The sequence below is a fragment of the Talpa europaea genome (genome assembly GCF_964194135.1).
Source record: "Talpa europaea genome assembly, chromosome: 3".
Classification (NCBI taxonomy): Eukaryota; Metazoa; Chordata; class Mammalia; order Eulipotyphla; family Talpidae; genus Talpa; species Talpa europaea.
Window position 1 is genome coordinate 95,924,212 of NC_140069.1, and position 13,551 is coordinate 95,937,762.

The 13,551-nt window shown below is 37.2% G+C and overlaps 1 protein-coding gene across 1 annotated transcript in view; it reads left to right on the forward strand.

Moving 5' to 3' along the window:
• The window catches only part of DNAH11 (dynein axonemal heavy chain 11), a gene marked incomplete at its 5' end in the record, with an annotated part of 290,362 nt that overhangs the window by 28,507 nt on the left and 248,304 nt on the right, over window positions 1-13,551 (forward strand). Inside the window, 9 exons of the mRNA XM_084230443.1 lie at window positions 1,636-1,773; window positions 3,427-3,551; window positions 4,069-4,264; window positions 6,690-6,794; window positions 6,946-7,338; window positions 10,860-11,192; window positions 11,413-11,667; window positions 11,747-11,916; window positions 12,150-12,372. Of these exons, the coding sequence (XP_084086569.1) occupies window positions 1,636-1,773; window positions 3,427-3,551; window positions 4,069-4,264; window positions 6,690-6,794; window positions 6,946-7,338; window positions 10,860-11,192; window positions 11,413-11,667; window positions 11,747-11,916; window positions 12,150-12,372 (1,938 nt within the window). The remainder of the gene's footprint in view (window positions 1-1,635; window positions 1,774-3,426; window positions 3,552-4,068; window positions 4,265-6,689; window positions 6,795-6,945; window positions 7,339-10,859; window positions 11,193-11,412; window positions 11,668-11,746; window positions 11,917-12,149; window positions 12,373-13,551) is intronic.

Genomic DNA, 13,551 nt, shown 5'->3' on the forward strand with positions numbered 1-13,551 from the left:
CCCTACTGTTGTCAGAGTATGTGTTCTTGGTTAAATCTATGTGGCGGTGTTTTTGAATTTTAATGTCAAGTCCAAACTCAAAACTGTGGTAGTGAAAGGAAATTTATTAATTTGCATTTTCCTAGGTAACAGCTAACCAAGCAGACTTAAAATACTTAGTTTCTGCAGTACTTAACAAATTATATTACCAGGGAAAAAAGGGGGGCCAGGCAGTGGATATCTAAATTGGTCCCTCAGATCTGTTTAGAATTACATTTCAGTTTGTATTCTCATTGTGTTGATTTTTGCCTCAGTGAATTTGGTTTTTGTAAATGTTTATAAAATGTTTGAGTGAAGCTGCTTTGTAATAACAAAATTTGGAGAATAGATCCTGTTTCCCTAAGAGGAAAAGCAAAACCCTGTCCTTTGCTTATAAGGCACAAACTTAGGCTACCAGGTTTCTACTGTATATAACATGCCTACTAACATTTTATGAAAACCACACAGAGTGAGCAAGTAACAAAATTTTAAACACTACCTTGGTGGATAAGAGGCCTAACAGGAAGCACAGCAAACCTTGTTGCAGACTGTCCTTGTCAAGTGGTGGCTCTGCCTTCAGCCTGTGTGTTGGGGTGCATATTACTCCATCCCCATCACTGTTTCCTTATGTGAAACAGCATTCTTAAGACTATAGTTCTGGGTACATAATCAGCACCATATAAGCATTGGTTATGCAAGAATATTTGATTAATTACAGTATTTTTCTTGCAAGGAAAGCTGCTTCACATTAGCACACAGACTCCAAGCAGAAAACAAGCCAGGAGGCTAATGGGAATCCAAGGTTAGGCTCCCCAGATAGCTTGGTGTTGTAGAAACTGGGGGTAAAGGTTAGTTTGAGATCTGGGGGTTCCATGGAATAAACTTAGGAGTTTGTGGACCTTCACTCTACTGCTTGCTGGCAATGTGGTCCTGTTCATGTGTCTGCTCTCTTCTCTCCTTCCTCATTGGCTTCTAGTAGTTTGCTTGCACAAAATTTTGCTGACTTAGCTTCAGTCTGCCATGCCCGAATTGTCCTTCTGAGAAAGAGACTCTAATTAACTGAAGGCACTGGTTTGAGCCTGGACATGCACATCCAAGGAACTGTCCACTTGTGGAATGGTTGTCTTGGGACAGACTGCCTCTGCTGTCCAAGTCTACCATTCTGGGGGTCACTGGGAAGTGTGGTATGGAGTATGGGTGGCCATGGGCAGGACAGTCACTGTAACTGGTGCATTCCATCTAATTATTAATGGTGTGGACTATGGATATTCAGGTACAGAAATTGTGCTTAGTACTTAGATCACAAAGCATTTTCTAAAACATTTCCTGGTGCCCACCAGGAAGAAGTATAAATTGCACATAGATTGTTTGCAGAAGGGTTCATTTCTCACTCCTTTCATTTTCCACTGAGGAATGCAACTGACCTTTAGAATTTGCTTTATGGGATGGATAGGCACAGAAGTAGGTTTTAGATTTAGAAACACTGCAGAATATTTCTAGGGTTCTAGATTTTTGCTCTCTCTACCCAGGTAAAAGGTTTAATGGGGCAATTAGTGAGCTGAGTATTAGTGTTAAAAATCCATAGTTCTAACCTTTCTTTAACTTTGATTTTTATAGCTTTTGACCGTATTTGGAAATTTTTTAGAGAAACCAGTTGTCATGGAAATTTTCAGCCCACATTATAGTACACTGGTGCACATGTTTAATGCAGAGTTGGATATGTGTAAGCAATTGTATAATGAACACATGAAACAGGTAAGTGGGGGATAAAGTTAAGCACATCCACAGTACTGTTTTTGTGCATAATGGCCATCAGCTGGAACTGTATTTAATGATCTCTGAAGATCAGATACAAGCACTCAAACATTTACATTTTCTTTTTTTTTTTACTCTTGAAGATATCCAGAAAGATTTATTTGGTCTAAATTTGGCCAGCAAAGAAGCGGACTCATTCTCAAAGTATAACATTTAGATTTAGGCAATATTTTTATATTCTTGTTCAGACCCAAGAATCTTTTCCCATGAGCTATTGGAGAGTAGGTTGCCAGCTAGATGCTCCATGACTCAAATCACTTTAGCGATATTTTCTGCAAATAAAAAGTTTCATAGATAACAGTATCATCATCAAAATCAGAAAATTAGCACTAATACATTGCCAGTATAAAATCTTCAAGTCCCACTGTTTTGCCTGTGTCCCAATATGTCCTTTAGAGAAAAGGGTCCAAGTCCAAATCATGTGTTCCTTTGTCATGGCTGTTAGTCTGCAATGTATCCTCAGTTTTTTTTTTTTTTATAATCTTGAAGTTTTGAATACCATTCCTTCGAAATTTTTCTTTTTTTAATATTTATTAAACAAAAATAAGAACATCACTGTGCTCCATTAAAGTCCTCCAACCTGCTTCTACCATCCTCCCTCTCCCGCTGGCAACCTTAGTTCTATTGTCAGAGTCACTGGTCTATTATTTTGTTGTATTCATTTGCTTTGTTTCCTTATATTCCATGTGTAGGTGAGATCATCCAATATATATCTTTCTCCTCCTGACTTCATTTCGCATAATACCCTCGAGTTTTCCATTTTTCTGCAAATAGCAATATTTCATCTTTTTAATAGCTGAGTAGTAGCCCATGGTGTTTATATGTCATATATTCTTTTTCTACTCATCTGTCAGTGAGCACTTAGGTTATCCACTCTGAGTAGTGCTGCGCAGTAAAAAAGAGGGATGCATGTATCAGTAGTGTTGCAGTAAAACAGAGGGATGTATTAGATATATATGTGCATATATATGTGCATATATATATAAATTAGATATTATATATGTGCATATATATGTGCATATATATGTGCATATATATATATATATCTAATGCATCCCTCTGTTTTACTGCAGCACTACTGATACATGCATCCCTCTGTTTTACTGCACAGCACTACTGAGAGAGTAGATAACCTAAGAATATAGAATCACTAATATATACCTTTTTGAATTAGTGATTCTGTATTCTTCAGCTAGATATCCAGAAGTGGGATTGTTGTGTCATGTGGCAGTTCTGTTTTTATTGTTTATGGAAACTCCATACTATTTTCAAATATGGTTACACCAATTTATTGTCCTACCAACAATGTATAAGGGTTCTTTTTTTGACACATCTTTGCCAACACTTGTTGCTAGTCTTTTTTATGTAAGTCATTCTCACAGGTGTGAGATGGTAAAACTTTCACACTTTAGTTTCCTTATGGAGATGAAGAAACTGCTTTAGGCCCATCACTTTCCTACGAATTGAATTACTTACCAGATGTGTTTCATATATTTGTACCATAAAAGTACCAAAATGAACAATTGCTTACAAGGTTTGAATGCACTCTGATTAGAGTTCTGTCTTCCTCTTCACCAAAATATCAATTTGCAGATTGAACATGGAAATGTGGTTCTTAATAAAAATATGCCATTTGCCTCAGGAAATATCAAGTGGGCTAAAGAGGTCCTTGAACGACTTCAAATGTTTTGGTCAAGTTTTGCATCTCTGCATTACATGTAAGTGGTAAAATTATCTTAATGACACAATTTTTAGAGGTTAGTTGTTCATTTTAACATGTAAAGAAACTCTGCCTTACTCTTTTCATTGGCTGAGCTCACTGAGAGGAGGTATTGCTGTGCTTTTAGAATATGTTTAATGGGACTCAAAACTTCTTCTATTTCCATGTTTTCAGGTACTTTTACTTTTCACCCACAGTATGTAGCCTTTTGTTATTTTTTTTCTTCAATAATTAACACTTTTTTTTTTTTTACAGACTTTTGTATATTTCTCTTTTCTCTGTAGGACTTAGTATCTTGTTACTGGTATTTAGTAAATCATTGGAGCTTCATTTATTTCCTATTATTTATTTATCGTTTGACGCAAAGCCCATTCAAAGCATTATTGGGTCATTATTTCTCTTCTGATTTTTATAGTGTATTTTATTATATTTTTCACTGTGCATTTTGTTATTGTAAAGTAGTTAGCTGAAATCTATCAAATGTGTAGGAAAGTAGAAAAACTATATTCCTACAGATTCCTGGAAAGTCCTGAAGATGCCTTAGTTTATCAGAAGTATGTTGAAATGACATCTTTGCTAGACCAATTTGAAAGTCATATCTATAATGAATGGAAAAGTAACGTGGATGAAATCTGTGAATTCAATTTGAATCAACCGTTGGTTAAATTCAGTGCCATAAATGGTCTTCTCAGTGTGAACTTTGACTCAAAGGTAGGGGTTTAATGTTTTTAAGATATTTTAAAGATGCCATTTATTATTAAGTATGTTCCTGATAATTCATTACTTTTATTTTGGGAAAATGTCTGTGCTATAAGGAATATAACTATAAATGACTTCTAATAGATCTTTGTTTTATTATTTTGCCTTGTAATTGTTTATTTACCACTCCCACCATCAGTGGATAATAAGTTACTTGAGAGTTGGATCCATTTCATTTCATTTTTGTTTTCTGCATGGCTAGCATAGTGTCTGGCACTTGGGAATACTTAATAAGTTGAAGTATTCAGCTGACAACTTTGTTAGCTCAACTGCATTGACTCATTAGTCTTTTATCATTTGTTTTCTGGCTTGAATTATATATATTTGTAACACACATACCAGTATTCCTAGTTAAAGTTTCATCATGTAAGTTAAGTATTAGGGAATCCACAGAATGTAAGGAATGAGAGACTTTGCCATTCTTTGGGAAGATAAGGGTAATTTTGTCATAATTATTTTCAGAGGGACAATAAGCTTGAATACATTGGTTAAATTGATGGTAATTTTTATAAAACAATTTTTAGAAAAGCAAAGAGCATATAAATGTCACTATATTAACAGTTAAGTAATTCAGATGAAAAATTACCTTATTGAACAAATCTTTTGTTATTCCAGAATAATTAACAGAAATTTCATGTTTCCTGTAGCAACTGTGTGTGTATGTGTTTTTATATATATATATATGTACACATGTATGTATGTATAAACATGTATATATATATATATATATTAAATAACCTATCTCCAAGTCTGAAAACTTGCTAGATATGAGGTGCAAAATAAGCTCTTTTCTATTTACCTACATGAATATGCTTTAGAGTAAAGGGCAGGTAATGGCGCAGCAGACCTCTCCTGTCTCGCCCGCTGCTCCCCTCAGCAGTGCATTTCAGTCAATCTGCCTGTTCTGTTCCCCACTCTGTCTCTGGTGAATCCTCTCACCCTCCCGCACATCTGGTCTGCACCCTGGTTCTTGTATAAATAAATCTTTTTTTTAAAAAAGAAAAAGGGCATGTATATAAGAATATCTATTTATAAAGTCTCTGTGACTGAAAAAGTAGTTAAATCTCTGGTTGAATTTTTGGACAGTGAAAATCAGATATTTCCTTTTAGTGGTTGCATTCTTTCTCGGCAGTCCAAATTTATATACTTAGGAAGCAGGAAAATTATCCTCCTTAATTTGTACCCAAATTTTGACATTTCCCCAAAATATTAAAATATCACTTAATTTTATTTCTAAATCTCAGCACATTTAAGTATTTGACCAAGAGAACTAAGGATTTCCTCTCCTTCTGATTTTATAAAAACAATTTACAGAAACTAAATTCCTCAGATGTTTTTGGAATGATTTCAATGATTCTACCTGAGGGGATTATAAAGATACAAAACAATATTGTATTAGTTAACCTATGGAGTGATAACTTGAGAAAAATTGGTGTACCTTCTTAGGCATCTGTGCAGTAACAGGACCTGTGATTTAGGGATACAGTCAGTGTGCCGCAGCGTGATACATGCATTCCCATAAATCAGTACTGTGAAAATTGCACAATAAGAACACAGGGCTTATGGGGAAAATGGGGGTGAGAGGTATAGTACTTAAAAACCTGTGTCAGTGATAACATTAAATAATAGGAATTTAAAAAATAACAGTTGCATAGCTTACTACATTTAAAAAGGTTAGGTCATGCATAAATATTTTAGTAAATGACATTTCCTCCTGACAAAGAACTGATATTTACGCTGCAACTTGTGCATTATTGTGAAGTAAAAAAGAGGATTGTTTGAAAAACCACATAAGACCTTACAATAGATGTGGATGAATGTGGCTCATCACATACTGGTGAGCTGAGATACCTGATAGTTATTTGAGATGTGTGCATGGGAGGATTTTGCATATTTCTAAGCCTTTGGGTTTGGTTGGGTGCAGTATTCAGCACTCACCTAGTATGCTTGCTGATGAAATTGTGGATAAGCAAAGATAAAATCTGTGATGTACTCGCATTGCTCCCTAGTATATCAAACAGGTTGGGACAAGTTTGTGTTTTCTTCATGTTATGACAGAACTGACATTTCTGGAAGAAGAATGGGGTCCATTTGTGGCCTTCCATTCCACATTTTGATGTGCCTATGTTGCCATCTTTTGCTCGAATTCTTTTTTTAGCAGTGGGTCGTAGTTTGATTTATACCTTTATTATTTTTAATTACACAGCAAAGGGAATGTATGAGTTTTGCTTTTCAAAAGCAGATGAAACAAAAGCCTTTTCACTTTGACAATTTGGAAATGTGGTCATCATTGGATGAAATTTTAAGTGTTTTGATTCTAACTTGTGTTAGAATGAGATTCTTAAAATATGTACTAATCTTTGTTTTCTTTTAAAAGCTAGTGGCTGTTTTGAGAGAAGTAAAATATCTTTTGATGTTGAAGAAGTCAGACATACCAAATTCAGCATTAGCCATCTTTGAAAAAAGAAACACTATTTTAAAGGTTTGTGATTTTAGAAATTAGGTGCATATTTTGAATGGATATATTTTGAATTTTAATTGCTAACATATAACCTGACAATACTTTTTTGGCTTTACGATTAAATAACTAACATATTTGGTACTTTTTTTGTTTTGGGGTTTTCTTTGCTCAGTACATTGGAATTCTTGAACTTCTTGTGCAAGGATATAATAAGTTGAAACAGTCTCTTCTGGAAGTTGAATACCCCCTGATTAAAGATGAGCTCAGTGCCATTGATGAGCAGCTACAAGCAGTGGCGACAGGGCTGACATGGCAGCATGACTGTTGGGGGTACGTGGAGCAGGTGAAAGCGACAACCACAGAGTTGCAGCACCGAGTGGAGCGCACGCAGAGCAACGTGAAGGTGATCCAGCAGATGATGAGGGCTTGGTCGGAGTGCCTGCTCCTTCCTAGGAGAGAGCACAGAAGGGAGGCTGTCTTCACTTTGGAGGACAAGGGCGATTTGTTCACTAAAAAATACAAGCTCATCCAAGAAGATGGCTGCAAAATACACAGCTTGGTAGAGGTAATTGCTTTTAAGGTTTCAAAACTTTTCATGTAGTTTAGAAAAGAGCAAAGTATTTAACTCAGTAATAGGACTCTTTCACTGGACTGAAATTTTTTGTGTATGGTTTTGTTAAGCCTTTAAAATGAGGAAATTTACATTATTTTCCTGTAGTTTCTGTAATTCTCACTACTCTCATTCTGAGGGAAGAGTTTGGAATGTGAGATATTTTAAAGAAACAAAGGCTAGAGAAGGCATCCTTATCTTTGTCAGGATTACATCTTTTGAATGCCTGCAGGTATCAGCCATCTTGTTTACCTCATCTCATGTGAAACTCAAGCATCTCCTGAGGGTGGTAATAATAACACTTTAAATAAATATTTGTATTACTGAAACAGTAACAGGCACTAGTCTAGGTTTATCAGTTTAAGAGGAGACAAAATAAAACAAAAACATGTGAAAGCAGAAAAATGAAATCAACAACCCCTGCCCACCTCCTTCACTACCCCCAACAAGTGTCCCTTGAATCATGGAGCTTACTTTCTAGTCAGCGAAGATGGAGCGAAAATAACAAATACTTTATAGGTCAATAATAAGTGTAATAGTGGAAAATAAAGCAGGTAGACAGGGAATTGAGGGGGTGTTTTATATGAGGTAGTTGGAAAGACCTCTTTACTAAGGAAACATTTCAGGGGAGGATTGAAAGGAAAAGGAAATGTGTCATGTAGATATCAGGCTGTTATAGGGCAGCCCCAATATTGAACAGGTTGCCTGGCTGTGGGTCTTCACCTGCACGCTTAAAAGGGACTTATTAATACTCCACTACAGGCACACACACAAAAGGTTAATAAAAGGTTTATTTACAAGGGAAAAGGAAAATGTACAACTCAGGGAGAAAATAGGGAAATAAAGTCTTTAATGCGTCCAACCCGATCCGCCGACCTGGAATCCCAAAGGCATTCTCAGAGCTTGCTGGATGCTGCGAGCTGGCAGAGAGCCAATGGGGGACATCCAAAGCCCACGTGTCTGGCTTTATACCAACCTGGCTGCTTAACCCCACCCTCAGGTCCCAGCCACCTTCCCTTTGGTGGTGATGGGATTTGGAGTTCCCAGTGTCTTTGGCCTGGGGGGGGGGGGGGATGGAGTCCACAAAGCCTGTATGGAATTAGCTTTAGGACATCCTTTTCCCCCTAACAAGGAGACCAGAGTTCCAGATGGTGAAAAATACAGTATCCCATGCACTGAGGCAGGAGCATGGTTGGCCTGAGGACCAGTTAGAGATCCAGCAGACCTGGAATGGAATTTGCAAGGGTAATTGTGGTAGGTGACGACTAAGAGTACATCACATAGTATTGAAAGGTTGTTATGAGAATTTTGGCTTTTACTCTGAGGGGAAATAGCAGTCAGAGACTTTGCTCGAAATATTTCCTGTGGAGTGTAAACCACAGGGGAGCTAGAAAGTGGTAGACAGGAAGATTATTAGGAGATTATTATAATAATCCAGGTGAGAAATAGTGATGGGGTGGGTCACAGTGGTAGTGATAAAAGCAGTCATATGCTGGATGTATTTTGAAGGGAAAGCTAGCAGGATTTGCTGTGATGAGTCAGGAAAGAGTCAAGGTTGACTTTGAAGTTTTCTGTCTGAGCAGCTGAAAAAATGAAGTTTCCCTTTATTGATAATGAGGAAGATTGTGGTGGAGCATATTTTTTAGGAGAAAACAGGATTTGGTTTTTATTTTTTTTATTTTTTTATATTTTTTTTTTATAGAGGCATGTTTTTCTTTATTTGTTTGCTTGTTTTGTTTTTGTTTTGTTTATACATGCACTGGGTACAGTCAGAGGCGCGGGAGGGTGAGAGAATTCACCAGAGCCAGAGCGGGGAGCAGAGCAGGCAGAAGGACCGAAGTACACTGCTGAGGGGAGCAGCGGGCGGCAGGAGAGGTCTGCGCACCATGTGGGACCCTCCTCCGGTGGCCGAGGAGCAGCCGGGGATTGAACCGGCGCCGCAGAGGCCGCGGGCAGCTTCGCAACCCAGCGCTCTACCGCTGCGCCACCGGGGAGGCCCAGGATTTGGTTTTTAGATGTGTTAGAGATGCCTGTCCAACATGAAATTTTGGGCAGGCTAGGATTGCAAATGTGAGTCTGGAGTTCCGGAGTGAGGTCCATCTGAGTGACATATAATCGGAAGTCAGGAGCATATTCGTGATATGAAAAGGCATGCACATAGGGAGATCTGACAGGATTTAATTGTATAGAGACGAGGTCTAAGAACTGGCCTTAAAGTCATCCCTGGGATGAGCGAGAATCGAAAGATCCTGCGCAGGACACTGAAAGAGATCCAGTAAAGTAGAAAGAACTTTTCTCTGGGGGTTACCACCCTCAGGAAACTGAGGGGAAGAAGAACCAGCTAAAGGTGCAGTGAAGGAATGACTGAAATGGTGTGAGTAAATCAGAAGGGGCAGTGTCCTGCATCCTGAGAGAAAAACACAAGAGGATGAGTTGCATATGCTTAACAGTCTGTGTTGAGCATGTGTAGCAAAAAGAAAAAAATGAATATGAATTTCAAAGTTTCGGTTTCAAAGCTTCTAAGGTTGTCCGAGATTTTAAAGAAAGTTTTCATTTTCCTTACTTAACATCATTTGTTAGGACAAAGAATTTGTCCCTTCTCCCTTGATCATTGCCTTATAGCATGGGAGGACTATTGTTACAAAGTACTACAAATGGGGTTTCTTAAAATAGCAGCATCTATTCTCACTGAGTCTGGAGGCTAGAAGTCTAAAGTCAAGGAGTGGGCAGGATTCCCACAAAGGCCTTGTGGAAGGCCTGAGTAGCCTTGAGAATACTTCCGAGAAGAGGTATTCTGATGTGTCTGGAAATTCGGTTTTTTTAAGCAGTAATCTTTGTCATGCCACTGACCATTCACTGTTGTTCTCTGGATTGCTAGCTATTATCCTGTGGCATTTAGGATGCCTCATCAACTATTTATGCATTTTTGTTTTTGAAAAAGCTTTGGAATTACCTGGGCTCAACAAAGTTAAAAGGACTTTAATGTGTGATCTGTGTGCACCATGAGTCTCCAGGGATGGCCTAGAGAACATAACACTAGATTGACTTTGTGATCTTTGGCTGTCCTAGGACAGTGTTCTCTGAAGGACCAATTTTGGAAACTTCATTTATAGGCAGGGTCCTGGAAGACAAAATCCAAAGGCATAGAGAGTCAGCAACAGCAAAGAGTAGAACCCAGGTCTAATACATCTAGAATGCATTGGGAACTAGTGTACCACTGGTCAGTATTTGAAGATAGCAGTCATTCTGTTGATTTTTCCATTAAAGAATGACTTTTGAATGTATTTTATAATTGAATTAATGTTACTAAATTCTGCTTTGCTATTAACTGTCTAGCTTAAGTTTCTGCAACCTGGCAATTGAATTACCCCCTTTTTTCACAAAAAGTATAGTTCTTTCTTTAACAAATCATTGAAATAGAAAGCATTTTTATATTCATTATTTATATTCACTTATTCATATTTGTATGTTTGCAGGAAAATAGGAAGCTCTTCAATGCCAATCCTTCTCTGGATACCTGGAAGATTTATGTAGAATTCATCGATGATATCGTGGTAGAAGGCTTTTTTCAAGCTATAATGCATGACTTAGACTTCTTTCTGATGAATACAGAAAAACAGTTGAAACCTGCACCATTTTTTCAAGCACAAATGATCTTAATGCCCCCAGAAATTCTGTTTAAACCTTCTTTAGAAAGAGAGGCTGGGGATGGCTTCTATGATCTGGTAGAAGAAATGCTTTGCAATAGTTTCAGAATGTCTTCCCAAATGAAGCGAGTAGCAGGACATCTGGAAATAGAAAATTATCAGGTATTTGCACTCTTAGTGGCCATCAGCTTTTATATTGATGGTTCTAAAATAAATTGGAATGCTGGGGAACAGAAGGAAAAGGAGAATTTAGAAAAAACAACATAGTTTTTGGTATTAACAACCACTCTCCCTTTGAAGGATTGCTTTGAATAATGTTATATTCACATAATTGTTACAGTAACACTGATTTTAATAAGCGTGTGGTTTTCCTCTCCTTTAGAATGACATGGATAACATGTTAGGTCTGGTGGAGGTCAGGCAGGAAATAATGAAGAGAGTGGTGGATGTTATCAGCAGAGTTTTGGACTTCAGAAATACCCTGGACACATATGCTTACCTCTGGGTGGATGACCGGACTGAGTTTATGAAGCATTTTCTTTTGTATGGCCAGACTTTATCATCTGATGATTTGGATGCTCATGCAAGCGAAGAAATACCTGAACAGCCACCAACTCTAGAACAATTCAAAGAACAGGCAAGGAAACCCCTTTGCATTTAATGTAGTTGTTTGACTTTAGATTCAATTAATTCTTATTTTTTATTTCCAATTTCAGATTGATATTTATGAAGCTCTGTATGTTCAGATGAGCAACTTCGATGACTTCAGAGTGTTTGATAGTTGGTTCAAGGTGGACATGAAGCCTTTCAAAGTGAGCTTGCTGAACATTATTAAGAGATGGAGCTGGATGTTTCAGGAGCATCTTTTGAGATTTGTCATTGACAGGTAGTCTTTTGTGCTTTCGTATTTAGCATTACAGCTTTTAACACCTGATTGCTTTCTAAAGTTGAGATACTAGTTTTAGAAGCATTAAAGTTGCCAGTTTTATAAGTGGAGATAATAAGTAATGTTAAATTAGGCAAATAATGAAAATAGAATACTTTCAGAAATCTTGCCCTTCTAAATGTTTAATGTGCTTAATTTGTGTCTATGTATGGATGTGTGTATATATTTAATAGTCTGAATGAGCTACAAGAATTTATAAAGGAAACAGATGCTGGTCTTCAGAGAGAATTGAGTGAAGGTGATCATGATGGTTTAATTGACATTATGGGGCATCTTCTGGCTGTAAGAAGTCGACAGCGAGCTACTGATGAGCTCTTTGAACCACTAAAAGAAACTATCACACTCTTGGAAACCTATGGCCAGAAGATGCCTGAGCAAGTCTACATTCAACTAGAGGTAAGTGTAGTGGTAAAATAGTCATAACCCCCTGACTGAGTATCTCTTTCAGCCAAATTCTTTATGTGCATTCTTTATAAAATCCTCATAACAACCTATACTGTAGACATTAATGTTTTCATTTTATAGGTTAGAAAAAAGCATAAGGTCACTGAATAACTTTCTCAAGGTCACACAAGTAGTATAACCAGTCAACACTCAAATCCAGGTTTGTTTCATACCAGAGTACTCTCAACTGCTGTGTAACACTGCCTTTCTGTTAGAAGATACTTAAGAAAGCCTGTAAGTGGTTTTTTTTTTTTTTTTTTTTTGAGTTCCACTTTTACTTTCTATATACAAACTCCTTCATACATGAAATATATCCAAACTCTTTCATTTAAACTGCCTGTCAGTTGAGAAGTGTTTATTGTTTAGAAACATACTATGGACATTTTACAGAGAAACCAAACATAGTGTCAGATAAAGACAGACTTTAAACCCTAGAGAGCTAACCATAGATCTGAGGCATCCTAGAGAGAAGGGAGAGGGGGAGGTGGAGTGAAAAGGAGAGCAGGGAAAATGAGGGTCAGATGCATATGGACTATGCTGGAGGACTGTGGGTGCTTTGCTGTTTGGAGAATCACAGTGACCACAACTGAGGGGAGAAATCCTATATTGTCCAAAAATTACAAGAATATAAGAAACTGGTACTTCATTTTTAAGAAATATTTAAAAAATGAATAATTGGTGATTCCCATTTAAAAAAATAAAGAAAAAATAAAGCCCAATTTGGATAGGAAAATTGTTGTGTTTTCTAAATAAGAGTTCTGTGCCATCCTCCTATTCCTGTGCTTTGGAAGAATTGCTGGCTTCTCTATCAAACAATGAAATCCATCTTTTTAGTTTTAACTGAAACCATGAAAAAAGATAACACAGGGGAGTGGAGGGGCAGGGAGGGGAGGGATTGGGGTCAAAATAAGGGGGTTGCAATTGTATGGGGAATATAAAAATAAAATTTGTAATTAAAACAATTAAAAAAAAAGATAACACAGTGCAAGCTCTATTCACATTTCTGTATTGAAGTTCTATAGGTAGTTAGATGTTTCTATCAAGCACTAGCTTCCAGACTAGGCTGACACATAACCTTGCAAATGTGATCAGTGCTCACACTCACTAAAAACTTACTTCTGTCCTACTTCA